The sequence below is a fragment of the Gavialis gangeticus genome, unplaced genomic scaffold (assembly GCF_001723915.1).
Source record: "Gavialis gangeticus isolate Ggan-Ray unplaced genomic scaffold, GavGan_comp1, whole genome shotgun sequence".
In the NCBI taxonomy this organism is placed as follows: Eukaryota; Metazoa; Chordata; order Crocodylia; family Gavialidae; genus Gavialis; species Gavialis gangeticus.
This window is the reverse complement of record NW_017728995.1, coordinates 30,958,836-30,975,652: the sequence shown is the minus strand read 5'-3', so window position 1 is coordinate 30,975,652 and position 16,817 is coordinate 30,958,836. Positions and strand designations below refer to the sequence as shown.

The 16,817-nt window shown below is 45.2% G+C and overlaps 1 protein-coding gene across 1 annotated transcript in view; it reads left to right on the top strand.

Moving 5' to 3' along the window:
- Positions 1 to 16,817, top strand: part of ARMC9 (armadillo repeat containing 9) — a 128,192-nt gene that overhangs the window by 105,555 nt on the left and 5,820 nt on the right. The window contains exons 20-24 of the mRNA XM_019503435.1: positions 1,791 to 1,895; positions 2,328 to 2,443; positions 7,167 to 7,291; positions 9,526 to 9,658; positions 14,948 to 15,120. Coding sequence (XP_019358980.1) covers positions 1,791 to 1,895; positions 2,328 to 2,443; positions 7,167 to 7,291; positions 9,526 to 9,658; positions 14,948 to 15,120 — 652 coding nt within the window. The remainder of the gene's footprint in view (positions 1 to 1,790; positions 1,896 to 2,327; positions 2,444 to 7,166; positions 7,292 to 9,525; positions 9,659 to 14,947; positions 15,121 to 16,817) is intronic.

Here is a 16,817-nt window from a genome sequence, read left to right as displayed (position 1 = left end):
TTTTCATTGGCTAGCCCCATAATGGGTCAGTGCTACTTCTTCCCAGCTGAACCTGCTGGGGGAACATATAAGGCTGGATCCCCAAAAAGGGCTTAGATGCCTGCATGAGTCCAAGCTTACTTGGTCAGATGCTGTGAAAGGACATGCCCAGAGCAGTATAGCAAAGAGCGAGCGAGCGAGCGACTGGGATAGACAGCCATTCTGTACAGCAGCGTTAGGCAGCATTTTTAGAGGTGTGAAGACTGATTTCTTCAGTTTGTCAAGAGAAATGTCAGTGTCTGTCCTTTTGCTAAAAATGTTTTGAGGGAGGCTCATTAAGGGAGGAAAGTGATTGAGGACTGAGCTCACTGAATCGAAAGTGATTGCATGATGGATCATATCCTAGGCAGCTAACTTAACAGGAGCGTTCTTAATTTCCCAACTGAAAAAAAAAATCACAACAGGGTTTTTATGCCAGAGAATATTTTTGTAAGCACAAGCAGCACTAGGAAGCAACAAACCAGCCAGAGGAGAGCAACGATTATTTTGTTTAAAATATTTCATAGGTGCTAAGCAGGTAGAATGTCTTAATTTATGGTTAGTCTGTTATAACTTCTTATAGCATCTAACTGAATCCTTGTGCCCTCAGGTGTTGCTTTAGCTGCCCTCCTCACGTCCATCTGTCATTTCATTCACTGGAATGACAGCTTTGTTGCGGTTCTGTAATTCACCTCTGTTACTTGGCTAGCTTGTAAGCGTGTCCAGGTACCAACCTGGAGAACCAGTTGACCACTTTTAATCTTGCACAGCCCTACCAGGGCTCTCATAGTCACTGGGACACTATCCCGCAGGGCCAAGGTGCTGTCCCCAGGAAAGATAGTGTCCAGTGTCTGTGGATGATCCACAAATTATTCTACTGATACTGGTTCATATCTGTGATATATACTTACAAGAGCTTTTGATCATGTATTAACACTTTAGAGATGAACCCTTCTTTAGAAAGTGTGATGGTTGTTTCAGCATTTACCTTTCACCCCTCCTGGCTAGAACACCCACCAGAGAACCAGATCAGAAAGAGAGCAAAATCAAATCCCTTGCTGTCAAGTTATTGTAAACTCACCCCTGGCAGGGTCTTGTGAAGGGGTCAGCCTGAGCCCCCTCTTCCAAACCCTGGACATGCTTTTTGATTTAGTTATGTACAGCAGAAGCATAGTGTTAACCTCTGTCCTCTTTCCCCACCAAAAGTCCACCCCATCCTCTTATAACGGATGGAGAACCTTTCTTCCAGCATGAGCTATCAATCTCACAGTCCTCCTTTTCCTACTGGGCTGCCATCAACCCTTCAGTCCCATGACATTGCTTTCAGCTGGCAGGCAACAAAGGGAGAGAACGTACATCAATGCTAATAAAGAGTAATCAAAAACCTTTCTGTTATTGTTGGGACTTGAGCTTCTATAGACTCCTTGACTGTGAAGATGCAAGGGAGAATGACCCTGAAATTACAGTACCTTTGATGCTGTGTAGCACGGCAGGGTTTTTTAATATATTTTTCCCAGAGCCTGCTTAGTGGTAAGGGATGGCTGAGAGAGATTATTTGTACCATTGTATCCAAAGTTTATTCAAGTGTGTGTGTGTACATTCATAATGTGTTGTGTCTTTTTCATATAAATTATATAGGTAGCCTTAGTGGTTAGAGTTGTTTATTGTATATCATCTGATGAGTTCTGGGATGGAGATTAAATGCTCTCACTTGAAATCAACACCCTCCTTAGAGTCTGGATTCAGATAATCAAGGTGTGGTGTTGTAACAGGAGGACCATGACACAATGGAGGCTGACTTGGACAAAGATGAGGTCTTACAACCTCAGCTGGGAGAGCTGTCAGGAGAGAAGCTGCTGACAACTGAATATTTGGGAGTAAGTACCCCCCATGGGGCTTCTAAAATCACCAACTTCATTTGATTATTAAGTATTTAATTTCCACTTTTCCATCCGCTTTGGAAATTCAGAGGCTAAGTTAGAATGGATGCCTGCTTCTGTTCTCTACTTAAAATGTTGGCTGAGCCTTAACTCTCTTCCTAGCCAGCCCCAATCCATTGCTATCTACTTAAGAACGTCTAACCTGCAGAAGTAAGATGAGCCTGGGAAATGTGTGTCTTTGCAGGGCCAGCTGGGAACAGAAAGAGAGCGCTATGGTACAACGAAATGAAGATCCATGGTATAGATCTTCAGTGAATCAAGGCATTTCAGTTTAATGGTATTAGAATGGTATTCATCTATCAGTCCCAATGACCCTAGTTCCCTGTTTTCCTTTTTCTCCTCTCTTCCTCTGTCCCTTCTGTGTATTAGATAATGACCCATACACCCAAAGTAAAGAAGAAACTGTTCCCTGGTGTCCATCAGAGTATAGATGAGCCTCTGCAGAGACCAGTCACACCGGGCTGTCACAGGGCTGTGTATCCAATGTAAGTCTGGGGAAATGAGGCTTGAAGGTGGATTTGTTTTTTCCCTTAACTTTGAATTTTACACTAAAACACTGTAACTCTAATGCATGAAAAATAAAGCCTCCATACTGGAAAGCACATTGCCATTGTCATTCTTTAAAGATCGCTAACCTTAAGTAATGGATGTTTGAAAAAGAAAGGGAAGGAAACAGCAATCAGAAAGATGGTCCTTTGGCCTATGTTGAAATAATGGGGTGAAAGCTTATAGATTGATTTTGTTTCCTCTTGCAGTAATGTTGGTGTGTCCATAGTGCCCATCTTTTACAGTGTTTTTGTGGGTGAGTTCCCGCATGGGTGAAATGTCAGTGAACCTGTCATGCAGTAAGCCAGAAAATGTGATCTCTAGGGATAGTTGCTGCCCTTGCATGAAATAAATTAGAAGGGAAATGAAGGAAGACAACAGTTACAGACATTAGACCTGCACAACATGTGTAAGATAAGGAGTAAAAGGAGTCTGATCAAAGAAAGCCTGGTCACATAAGCAGGTGTAGCTGAGGTCAATGGTAAGATATTTGCTTGTAGTTTGATCTAAAAGTTTATCTGGGCCCTTAAGTTCATTGCATGTATTATTGAATTGCTTTTAGAGAAAGTAAGCCATACTCAGTTTGCTCAAGATGGGATTTCTTTTTACCCATGATGGGATTCTGGCATTGTCATTTTGCCCAACAAGAAGTCAAAGATTAGCCCCTTTTTTTTCAGGGCCATGAAACTATGTTACAGTGTTATGCCCTGTCTCAAAAATGTCATGTTCTGCATGTGCTTTTTAAATGAGGATCTAGCATCTGTTCTTTAAAACAGTGCAGTATGGTGTTTCAAAAGCCACAAGATCATCAAAACATTTTTAAAAATATTTGAAAAAATAAATCTTTAAATGGAGCCCAGACAAGCTGAAATTTCAGCATCCTTTAAAAAACAAGTAAAAAGTCATTCTGAGTTTTTATATTGCTTCTAAGTTGCCCCTGCTAGTTTATTGTTTTTATAATCACATTTTGCCATTATGTGAAACACATTTCTATGCGAATTCAGTGTGGAAGACCAGGCAAACATCAGGGGAAATTAACTTGGAGTGGATAAACACTGAAACTTTCAGCACAAGGTGTTGTGAAATGTACCAAGCAAACCAGCTGGTCCAAGCAGAGAACGTATGTCATTAACCATGATCATCGGTTTTACTTGTAAAAATAGCTGGAAACATTTGGAGCCAAGTTGTGATCATTTCTTGTAAAGCTGCTATTACAGCTTCTAGGCTCATAGGTTTGCTTATGGAGCAATATTGGTTGTATAAAATGGTAAGCGAGTTCCCACATTCAGAAAGTGTTTCATTGCATTTTAGGTGCTGTGAAGAATGCCTCTTATTAAGCCACTGGAGTACCTGCAGTATCTTTGAGTGCACCAAATACAAGACCTTAAGAGCAAAATCACTTGTTAGAAAAATGGCATTTTTTCCTGTGTAGTTAACCCCATGGTACTTGAGTTTACTGCGACTGTTTTGTCTAATAACTTTCATGCAGACTTTCAGAAGAAGGCGTAAAAGCAAAGGCAATGTTTATTGTGTATCTGCAAGGGCATTAACAATAAGCTCGACTAAGTCTATTTCTGAGTGAATAACATTTCACCTTGTCAGGATATAGGAACTCTGTGATATGTAAGTCTGACCCACGTTGTGACCTTAGCAATGTGTGTGGGTAGCTCAGAGCAGAGCTTACCTTGCAAAGTCCTGCTTTCTCCCCCATATACTATTCTTTCTTAACTGATGAAGGAAATGGCTTAGATGTAACTGTAGAATCTCATTCCTCTTCATCACATAATCGGGGTCCAGTATTTAAAGCATATGGTAAAAACGTTTCTTCAAAAGTCAGTTTTTCCATTTCAAAATCCCAAATGTTGGCAAACTATCTTTCTGTATTTGTGAAGAGAGGAGCAGCCCTAGCGATAATGCAGGCTGCTCTCAGTAACATAAGGATCATTTCATTACTAGTTTTCTTTCACTTTCTATCCCAGAAGAGCCACAGACAACACAGCCTTCCTACTGTGCTGCTGAACATGAGCTCGAAGCTCCTTTACTTCAGGTCAAGGCTATTACCCGTGTCCAGCAAATCCCTTTCCTCTGCAGTTTCTGCACCTGGCTGCAGGCTAGCAAGCCCGGGTTCATTCTCAAGGGGTCTCTAATCAGAGTAGCATTTTGCAGTACATGGTTAGTAGCGTTCACCTTTATATCTCAAATTCTACTGAGGCAACGATGTATTTCCAGCCTGCTGTATAGATAAGGAGGTTGCAGCACATCAAAATGGATTCACTTTTCCAGTGTAGCAAAGCTGACAGTAGACCCTGGCTCTCCTGTGCACTTATAGACTGCGTCTTTTCTCTGGGTGGGATTAGATAACTCATGTATGGTACTGCTATCTGCACTCGTAGCATGCTAGAACTGATAAAGCCTTCGTTGGAGCTTCCAGGTTTCTTTGCATGATGTTGACTCCAAACCATGATCCGGCCAAATCACAGTTCGAGCCCCTTGCAACTCAGTCACCATCATCACTAAATGAGAGAAGTGTCAGCATCCCACTGGAGACATGTTAAAATGTGCTCCTTGCACCTTTGTAGCAGTCCCAGTAACTTGGTTTGATGGATGCGTGTCCCTTGACGATGCAACGCAATCACTGCACATTGTTGCGTCCAAACCAGAATTTAACAGTCCGTTATTTTTACTGATTTAAAAAAATGTTGTAACGGCTAATTTGAACTAATTCAGTAAGATGGTACAGTCAGCGTGAGGTGAATGCCCATCAGCCACATTTAAGGTAGGAAAGTGCAAAGTCACCGCAAAAAATGAGACTTTCATACAGTGAAACCCTCTGTAGGTAGCTTCTATATGCAGGAAAGCTGCTACAGTAGAAAGGCAACAGCTAGATTATCTAGATCAGGAAATTCTTTAACCAGAGAAAAGGACAAGATTTAATGGAGGCTATGTCTTGATAACTGTAGTAAGCAATTTCAAGGCAGTCAAACTGATCTAGTGATCCAGATTTGAAGCAAAGGCTTCAGCTGCATTTGTTAGTCTGTAAGGGGCAGCTTTGCCCTGCCTTTGGCTTGATTTATTTAGGAAAAGTACTGACCGTGTCTCATCACATGTCTGTGTGGGGACACTCAGGAAGGTGAATCCAAACACACTCAAGGTATCAATTTAATGATACCTGTGTGGCACCCTGTGTGGATGCTCCCATTCAGAATTCAAGTAGCCTTAATTTTGTTTCGATTCTTCATGAAGGCGTTTAACGAGGTTTAATGAATCCACTTTCAATCCACACAGCAAGGGCTTTTCTGCACAGAGACAGAAGCCTGCATTGGGGCGGGCAGAAAAGCTGTGGCTGAATAGCTGTTCTGCACGAGAAGTGGATTCACTGTACCTGCAAAAGGGTCCCTTAGTGTCCACAGGGAGAGCTACTATGTAATAACTGTTACAGGGTAAACCGCATCCAAGCTACTTTCCTGTAACCTCTCTGTGTAGACAAGTTATTCATTAACTCAGAAGAATTTATGGGGAGAAGGGGCCTCCTTGTATCGACAGGCCTTGGGTGTACTACATAGGGCTATTTTAGCAAGGAAAGCTGGCACAGAGCACCAGAGACCTTCCCATTTGGTGAGATCACTCAGGAGGCATAGGAAGTCCCTCCAGCTCAGTGTTTCTCAACCCATGGGTTGCAACCCAAAAGTGGTCGCAAGAATATATGAAAGGGTTGTGAACAAACTTTAAAAATAGATTCTTCTTTAAAGGAGAAAAGTGTGGGAAGCCGTGGCTTTTCCCTTGTAGGCTGGCAGAGCTCCAGCCTGCAAGGGGCTGCTTGGGGCTCCCCATGCACCCCACGCACCACCCTCCCTCCCCCCAAACACCTACTCTCTGCCCCACACACTGGGGGTGGGGGCCAGTGGGTTGGGAGTGAGAGGCAATGGGTTGGGACTGGTCATCAATGTTTACAAATGGTCCAAAACCGGTTGAGAGCCCCTGGACTAGATATTCCCTTAGAATCTGACTCTTTGGAAAGCAGTTTTCTGCCGAGAAGTGTCCCAGTTACCTTTGCCTGATCTGGGCACGACTGTTCAGTGAAACTCATCTCAAGGCAACTTCTGTCTAACCTCCCCTGACCTCTCATCTGCCCCCCACTGGCCTCTGTTACCCCATTTGATTTACTAAGTCATTTGCTCTCTCTTGTCCTTCAGAAACTCTTCACTGCTAACAGGCAGCCCCCTGTCCATGAAGCCACCAGATCCAGTTCTGTAGCAATTGAGTTAAAATACTCTGCTATGCTTTGAAATCCCTGTTCTGTGGAACCCCAGTAATATTCATATGTCCCTGAGACCTGGTAGACTCACCAGCATTGTTTCTGGTTTAAGGGTCTGCTGGGATTTCAGCTCTCCAAACTGTCAGGCATTATGGTTTCCTTCCCAAGCTATTTATTACATTAGGAAAAAATGTTAATTTCAAATACATCGCACATCAGCTGGGTTGGAGAGCTGCAGTCAAAACTGTTACAGTCATGCAGTTAAATTATGGCTTTAGCACTAGCTCACAGCATAAAATATGCCTTTATATTTCTTCAGGACCGTTACAGGAAATGAGATGGTGATATTCAGGCAGCTCTTTTAGGCTGGAAGTATTCATCACCCTGCGTTCTCATTTCTCCTCCAGGCCAGAAAATGATGCCATTCCTTCCCATGGCAGGGACGGCAAACTCCAGACTCTGCAGAGCTGTTGTCCTCCCACCCGTAGTGGGAGCAGGTCCAACACTTCTGACTTCTGTATTTCCTCTTCATGTAAGGATGAGCTGGGAATGCTGCAGTTAATTGTTCCTAACAATCTGGGCGGGGGGGAGGACAGGGTGGGCATTTGGAGAAGAGGGTACCCCGGGGGTGAGTTGGAGTTTTACAGTGTGGTCTGCAGCTGACTTTTTTGGTGCAGAGAGAGACCACAAGGCCCCAGCAGAATAACACCCTGGACAAGTAACAAGCACCTATGGAGCTGAATGACACCATGGTCTGCAAATCCCAGCACGCATGCTCCCTCAATCTAAGCAAAGGTGCCAAGGATTGAAACCAGGGCCTCACACATACAAAACTTGCTCTCTACCACTGAGCAATTCCCCCACCCCAAGCAAAAGAACTGCGGCTCGCAGGGTCTGCAGTTTCCAGCACTGCAGTGCTACTTTCTTGACCAAACAGACCCCTGCACAGATCTAAACAAGGCCTTATCTGTTAGTATCTGTTGTCATCTGTTCGGTGGTTCAGCTACAACAAAAATGAAGGGCTGATTTTAATTAATCCTACTGATGCGCTGTGGAAAAGAGGTTACAGACAAGGCAATAATAAAAGTTTTGGGGAGAGGACAGCGTATGCCCTTAGGTGTGGCCCTAGACTTCTAATCCATTGCCCATGCCATCCTTGGTTGGCATCATTTGAGAGACCCTGGGAGATGCTAGAGATCCTTTCCCTGCCATTTTACTGGAATTAACACAAACCCCTGTATCACTGCAGAAACGTGAAGTAAAATTGAGATGATTCTGAAATACTATGTTTCCAAGCTGTTTGCCAAAGGGAGGGACAGGGAGCTCAAGGACCAGGGGAGTAAGGTCCCAGCTTAGTTGTGGGGATACGGTCTAGAGGTCAAGGTAGGGCACTCAGTCAAATTTGCTGGGATTTCACTTTAAAGGCTCTTGAAACTTTCCAGTGCAGAATTATTAAAAAGCCCAAATATGCTTTGAATCAGTGAAGACAAGGCATCTTTTTAAATTTCCGAGAGGAAATGAAAGGGATTCTGCAAAAACCAACCAAGGTTTCCCAGACAAGAATCTGCTTGCATAATGCTCTGAGCTGATCTATAATCGCTAAACCAAAGGGGGTACATTTGAAGCGTATGAAGTGTTCGAGAGACCTAGCTGAGCTCTCCATATATTCTGTCATAATGAGAGCAGTGCCATTTGAGCCTCAGGTTTCACACAGGAATAGGAATATGACTAAAGTATTCGACAGAGACACTATCTGGCCAGATGCAGCAGCTCTGAACAAAAGATACAAGTCAATAGGAAGCCCACTGACTTTGCAGGAAAGCCAGGGTTTTAAATTTTCAAACTTCATAAAGGGGATTAAGCAAATCAGACATTGAAACCACTGCTCTTTGCTTCTTAAAAATGTGTGGCGTGAAGAAATCCACCATTGGATGCAGAGACTGAAAAATAATTCCTTATATTTATTTTAAAGGCTGAGGGAGCACAACAATGCCTTGTAAATGTTGTATTTAGCCAGTATCTGGGCATTAAAACATACCCACCAGTGGGGTGGAAAATCAGCAGCCAATCCTGGCCAGTGACACTGTGGAGCAGTTCACTCGGGGGGGGTGGTAAATTTACTCTAGAAAACACTTCTTCCTCTCCTGTGACACTTTCCCAAACGCTACAGTGAAGAACAGCTCACAGAGCAATGCAGTGATCATTGCATTCTCTCTAGAACCTCTCTTTCTTCCCAGGAAAAGAATCCCACTCTGAAATAGGTTGCATAGACTTAGAGGAGTTCAAACCTTGGCCTTGCTGTTCTTGTACCATGATGGAAATGGGGAACCTTTTAGATTAGGCCATTTTCCAGCTCCGTCATGAACAGTTCAGAGTCAAGTTCGACACAGCGGTGTCACAAAGTGGGCAGCGATTGACCAAGAAGGAGGAGGTGGATGAAGCTGGTGAACCATTTAGGTCAGAGTAACTCAGCATCACAAGAAAGCATAGGTCTTTGCCCTCTTTCTTGACCTAGAAGTCCTCAACTTCTTTCACGTGGGGGTCTACCTTCCCTTCCTGCCCCAGAGTTTCCCTGTGCGTGGGCTGTCACCTGAAGAAATACAGCATAGCCATCGTTTGGTGTGCACCCAATGCTGCTCTAAGGGTCTGTCTTGGGTACCTCATTGGCACCTGCTCAGTGCCATTCTGATAGCAGCTACGATACATTTTTTTTGGTGTTCTTCACAGAGATCCCCCTGCACTGAAACACCCATTCTTTTCCCATAGCAATTGAAATTGAATCGTCCAAGATATTCTCATCCAGTCTCAGAATGGATCCACACGCCTTAGGAGCTACTGAAATCCTGTCTGTCCAATCCACTGATTTCACCCAGGACAAAGTAAACGGGCAGCCACACAGGTACGACTTAGACGTGTAGTCATCTGGGAACAGGGAAGGAGTTGTGGGGTGGAGAGGGGTGTTTAGCAGCTAATTCCATGCTGCTGTAAAGACAGCCTGTGAAGTCATCTGCTGTATGATGTAGTGTGGTGTGACCCCGCTGGGATAACGCTTGCCAAACAAAATAGTCTGAGCATTACAAGTGGCATCTGTTCAATTTTTAAAAAAAATCTGTGCCAGAAGAGAAGAAATCTAAGGCAAGATCTTATTAATGAACATCACATGGAAGCACAGCACTGTCACCTGCAAATAAAATACCCAGGTGGCTTCCTCAGGCGATTTACTGTGCTGAGCCCCATGAAGACATCATTCATTGTAGAAATCAAGAGCTTGGGTGAATTGGAAGAAGGTGACAAGGATTAAACTGCAAGAGGTAAAGAATTTAAATACTTAAGTGGATTGAGAGTGTTTAAACCTGCTGAGCTGACAGCCCCAATTGACCAGAGGCCCTGATTTATCCACTGAGTGCAGGTACCGCATGGGCAGCAGCCGGGCATGTTCTCTCATTATTGTACGTCGGCTCCAGGCTGAAAGGATCGCTAGGGAAGAAAGTGTATTTTGGGCTCTCTATCTGGGATGTGTCCTGTTCTGCCAGTTGTGATGGCGTTTTCTGGGATGTGAAGACTTCTTTGCTAGTAACTGCTAGCCTATTTTTTTTTAACAGAGGCCGTTACATTTTCATCAGATGTATGACTGCCTTGTGCCACATTTGAAACAAGGGCTGCAGAAGCATCTCAGAAGCAGATGAATATATGGGATGGGTGGAGCTAGACACCTGAAGGGACAGGGTGTGAGAGTGCAAGGATGTACCGAGCTGTCACATATGCAGGAGCTCTGAATGCACATCCCAGTGCTGTGCTCAGGCTCTCTGCCTTGGGCCAGGCTTGAGGGGAGCTGTGCATGGTTTGGACACCAGTGAGTGAGACTTACTTCTTCACCATGTACTCAGGCTGGCTCAGGAGGCTGTGCAGATCTGCCAGACCTCCTTGTCTCACACTGTGGAGAAAGCAACAGATTGCAAATGGACACGGTCTCCATCCTGTTCTCAGCTGGGCTTTGTGCTCACTCCTAACTGCAAAGCAGCAAACCTTCCTGCTAATTCCTCCTGAGCCCTGACTCTTCCTTTCTCTGCATCTGAGCAACTCAGCCCCTTTTCACATAGGACTCCCCACATCTCATGCATCTGCCACAAAGAGTCCTCCATCTACCTTCAGTCTTGCAACCGGCAATAGCACAACATTGTTCTCCTTCCCTGCTGTACAGCTCTGTTAATAGAGGAGTCTCTGCCTGGAGATGTGAGAGTGAAGTCTTGCACAAAGGCTGTATCGTAGCATTGTGTCAGTTCTGTTACCATGTTGGTAATGATAAATGATTACAAAATCAGCTTCAGGTTACAGGTTGTACAGGAAATGTAGTGCAGGTAGGCATGGCATGAGAAGTTGCTTGCCAGCAGGCTGATAGTTTTGCAGTAACCAGAACTTAATGTGCTATTTCCTTAAGAAAACACTTATGGTAATCTGTTCTTTCAACAAGTGGCAGTGCAAACAACCACAGCTACTGCCTTAATCTCACCCATTGCTAGGGCATGAAAGATGCAAACAAAGGCAATCCTTGATCCTCTGGCTCGTGGTGTATGTGAAGAGGTCTAGTCAAGTGCCTGCTGAATCTGCTTGTATGCAGTTCTGCGATCGTTGCACCAAGATGTTGAGCATGTACACCTAGGCAAGAGCAAGGGGGAATGGAGGCTGCCCAAGACCTGCCATCCCCCCTTCAGACCATTGAGACAGAATCCAAAGGCCAGACCAAGTCCAGACCGAGGTCAGTGCCTCAGTGGTTGTAGTTTCTGCCAGTTCAGTGCCTCAATGGTTGTAATGTCTGCCAGAGAGCAACAGGTAACTGCTGCTGATTGCCTAATGCCTCAGCTAAGGCGCATTTCTATTAGGGTGATGTCCCATAGCCTTTCTCCAACCAAGGAGTACCCACAAGGCATTGGGGGCTAGGGTTTTGAGGCGCCCTTTACTAACCTTACTCTGGAGGTTGCAACATTGTGATGTTTTATAGGAGCTGCCTCATCACAAAGAGCCCCACCATGTTGCCCCTGGATCTTCCAGTTGGATGCAGTCTATGGTCATACCCAGGACCATGGTTACAACCCACTGGTTTCTGTAGCCAGAAGCATGCAAGGGAGTGATGCGTCTGTGCCTGCATCTGGCCATCTTTGACTCCCCAGCTCGAACGAGTGTTTTTTAGTGGGGCCTTTGGCAGGAGTGCAGCACATAGGTTAAACATGTGCCTCTCCATTGGCAGCCAGACAGCCTCACTGTTCTGTCCCCATGCCGCTGCCCACCTCTTTTAACACGGTAGGTGTTCATTTGCCCATGCTTCTTGGGACATGCATACCAAGGCATCTCAGGGAGGTGAAGCAGAGCCATTTTCTTTGAACACCAGGGTCACTGGGTTGGATTTCTGTCTTTATCACATCTAGTAAGTTGGGAATAATACTACTGAGGTCAGGGCAGATGTGCTGGTACTAAACCAGTCTGTGAGAGGTGTGGTGCTCTATGTTGGCAGTGTCATTTTCCAGCAACTTCATTTCCGTTCCAAGTAATTGCCGTTTTAGCTGCTGGATGGCAGAGGGAGAGTTGTCCCCATTTTTCTTGGTTAAGCTGAAGCACAGTATTGTTTTAGTATCTCGTGACCTTTATCCACGCTGTGAGAGAGAGACTGTATGCAGGCAGTGTGTGGATACCCCCCTCGTGATTTTTAATACAAATTTCTAGAAATGCAACTTTTTTCTGTTGGAGAAAAGAGGAAGGAATTCATCTTTGTAACCCTTCCCCGTTTCCTGGACGGTTACTAAGACTGACCAGCTGTCTGTCATGCACTGGTTATCTCTGGTTGCTCCCCAGGCCAGCTGTTATCCAGAAGCAAATAGCTTTGCTTCTTCTAAAGGAAGATTTAGGTTTCTTTTTAGCGCTAACTACTCCGTGTGCTTGCTCTCAAATTACAGCATGCTGTCATGAATGTCTCTTCTTATGAAGAGCTGCTAAATATTTTCCCACGAGAGAGTTGTCTCCAGCACTTCTGTAGTTAAGCTCTAATTATTGCACATACAATAGCAGGTTTCTGTGCTGCACAATGAGAGATCTCTGGGAGGGAGAGGGCCATGTTCCTCCATCTTTGTATGCTTTATATTCGACGTCCAGGTAATAGCAAGGTTCACCATGCCGTGGATCTGAGAAATCGTGGCAGGTAAAGAAAGGGGGTCTGTAATGCTCGCTTGCCATGTGCAGCAAGTATGTAACCTTCCAGAAAGACTGTCTGCTTTAAATAGAGTATTTTCTCTGTGCTTATCCCATTCATCTCCTCTCAGTGCCTATGAACATAGACACAAAGGACTGGAAGGAACCTCCCAAGTTAATGTGTGTCATGTTATGCCTCTCATACACTTCATGAATTGTGAGCGTTCTGCTTTGCTTCGGGTATAGTAAGATAGGTCCCAACATCTAATTTCTTTGGAGATTTGTCATGGCCCCACTAGGGCTTTTAAAATCCAGATTCTCCTTATTTAGAGTTGTGCAAAAAAGAAAGCTCACCTGCAGCGCAAACCCTGGACAGCTTATTTGTGATGCTTTCTTTAGGCATTAACGTTTAAAAATCACGGGTACAGAACATGTGCAGCATGAGAATAGTGAAATGAAAGGACTGGAGCCCGAGCAATACAAATGAAAACAGGAGATAACCACGGTGCTTTATGGAGAGAGACCTCAAACTCTCTTATGTGAGTTCTGAACCTCAGGGATGGTTTTATAGCTTGAAATCTTCTTTGGCCAGTCCTAGTATCATGGAGAAGTCAGGCTGGAAGGGACCTCCATAGGTCACACAGTCCAGCCCACTGCTTGAGGCAGGACCAGATTCTTCTTTTTCTAAATACCTTTTTATCATCTGCTGTACAATCTTTTGAAACAACAACAAAGGGGAATACAAGAGGCAAGTGAACCTTGGCCTGAGAGAGATCTTGTTACAAGGATGTTTTGGAGCAAATTTCTAATTGACTGTGTCCTTAGCAGCACGTGTTTGCAAAAGCAAAATCCGGACAATTAGCACTGCTTAAAAAAACCCAATGTAAAAGCAACTTGGACTAAGGCATCTCCACACAAGAGGAGCAGCCGCTGAGGAAGAGCTATTGAGTGCTGACTCAGCAGCATGCCATCCTGGAGAGCGGATTAAATGGCTTGAAATCCACTCATCCTGCTTCCTCCCATTGACAATGGCTTTTTTTGATGGAGCAAAGGAGGTAGGTGCCCGCCCACTCCATTTTAATGACCTATGTTTGGATGGATAGCACCTTTTTGGATCTCCTTTTTTGGCTCTCCTTGCGTTTCCCAATTACAACCATCCTTTCCATGCAGATCCTGTTTCAATGTGGTCTTCTCTGGTTAAGGAAGAATATTGGCCTATTAGTAACCAACAATGAGAAATGCAAATGTACTAGCACTCCATGAGGTTGGTTTTGGTTAGGTGTCTTCAGAGTGTTCCTTGAACCCTTTTAGTAAGAGCTGCACCCCTCACAGGAAAACTGTTCCTGGAGTTGAGGAGATGGGAGAGGAGACTGTACGTCAGCATGGACATTGACTGTACTTTAAACAGTGGTGTCCTTAGGGCATATGGTAGGGCATTAGATAAGGGCTGATGCCAGAGAGCCTCTCAGAGCTACCAAGATGTCTCTGAATGGCCCAGTGGAGATAGTGCCAGGAGTTCCCCATTTCCTGTCCTTGCTGGGATCCAAATGTGTGACGATGCCCATGAACCTGAATGTGAGAGGAAAGACTCATGTGTGCACTTAGTAGGATTGGGACCTATTGGAGACATTGCAGAAGTATGACAGTTCAGGTGCTAATAATGTGAGATGCACATACACAGCCCTTCTGCATCTTGGCTTCATCACGTTTGCATTTGTGATGTAAAGAATGTGCCGTGGAAAACTTACAATCCAGTTTCGATTAGGACAGGCAGGGTCTCTTTAGTGAGTTGTCTGTACTATACGATGCTGTGGAATACCTGTGAGTATCGTGTATAGCTCCATCTGCAATCTCCATGTACTTGTGGATGTAGCTCTGTGTTGGTGAGCATGCACTTTGCATTTGGTTTAATCGCACACGTACAAATTGCCTGTTGATTTTTCTCCATGTCCCTCAAGGTGAAATTTATGGATATGCAGATCCTAACACTTCCCATCCCTTCTTGCAGCGAGTTTTCTTCTGCCTTCAGCAGCAGACCCAGGATCCCCCGCACACCCGACATGCCTTGTGCCAGCACCAGGAAGGGGAAAATCCCAACCATTGCTCCCCAGTTCTCTCAGTCTGGACCGCAGCAAACCAGCCGCCCCAGCTCTTCAAGTTCTTCTGCAAGAAGCAGGCAGAGTAAGAGACACCCTCATTTTTCAAGTTGTCTTTGTTTTGGGAAGCAGGGGAAGAAGGAAGCTTCACAGCAGCTCTCTGCCAAATGTTCCAGTGCTGCAAGTGCTTGAGCAGTGTGCAACAAGGGGCAGGATATGCGCCTCTTTAATTGTATCCTGCCGAGCTCACTGCTTGTATGAGAAGAGCCGTCCTCCTTCCTGTGCCTGACACAGAGGGTGGCTTGAAAACACAGGTGCACCTAAACCTGGTATTGCTTCAAACTCCTGCCAGCCCCCAAAATAGACTTTCTCTAGCTTCTGTCAGATTTCCTGCCTTCACGGCCTCTCCTGTGCGTAACCTGCACCTCACCCCTGCCTTTGGCCCGCGTAGCCTCAGAAAGCCAACTCAGGTACAGCTTGCTTACTCAGAACTCAAAAGGGGAATCAGAAAAAACAGTTAAGTGTTGGGGAAGGGAGGGCTGAACTGAAAGCAGATTCCAGTCTGTTTGAATAGTCTTACCCCTTCTGACTCAGTGTGTGATTGCATCCACTGAGATGCCAAAAGTCCATGCAGCACTAAGTGCCTGTAGGAAGTTCTAAAGGAGTTTCAGCTGTGTCTTCAGGTGGAATGAGAGTTTATTCTTATCTAGCTCCAGTTAAGAACAGGCCTTTCCTTGTAGTGCACACAGGACCTGACTCAGCGCTCTATAAAGGTGCTGTTGGCAGAAACACCGGTTGGCTCTGCATGTTATTCCAAGTGTAGCAACCTAATTATCATCTGAGCTTGCACATTTGAAGCACCTTTTCATCTGAGGATCTGGGAATGCTTCACAGACACTGAACTGCTTCACAGCACCCTCAGTGCCTCATAGCATGCCTTGGTGGGGGGAAAGGAGTGGGGGACAGGGATGCAAGGATGCTTAGTCCCACTCACACAGAGTGAATTTAAGTCCCAGGGGTTGAAGTGACCTGGGCACATTCACTGGCCCTGCCACACATGTGAAGGAAAATGGGATTGGAACCAGCTATAGAGGTGTTCCACATTTTCAAGCACTGACTTCATAGCTGGTTGGCTCTTTTTATAGCTGGATGGCCTTTTTCATGGTATGTGTAGCTGGTCTAGATTTATTGGACAGTTAACCAGTTAATTGCATAATATATGTAACATGTGGCAGAGGCCCTAGTAACTCAGCAGCAGAGTTGGGAAGGGTATCTAGATCTCCTACCTGTGCAACAACACCTCTCTCCTAGTGAAGACGTGGGACAATATCCTAATGAGATGAGAGTGAAGCAAATCTACACAGTGCCGGCCACGGAACAAAGGTCAGAGCAAGGTGTTAGCACTGGCAGTCTTTACTCTCTGTTTGCCTCTGATATCATCACTTTCTGTTTCCTGTCATACAAGCCCTTGTCTGCTTGAATCGATAGCGGTGTTAATGGCCAGGAGTCCGTCCCTGGTTCCTGTTTCACGCTTGCCACTGGCACAGCAGCTCACTGAAAAGGAAGCACTGCTGGAAAAGGGGAAAGTGCAGCACGCACACGTACACAAGGAAGCGTTGGCCATGTGGCCAAGCCTCCGGCCGGGGTGGGGGGAGGCTGGGATTCACCATTCTGGCTGTTTGTAGTGTGTGAAAGATGAGTACTTTGCACACACGGCGCACAAAGCCCCTTAGGGGACGGTATCTGAAGTGAGTTCCTTTTCCAGTGACACCGTGCATAGCC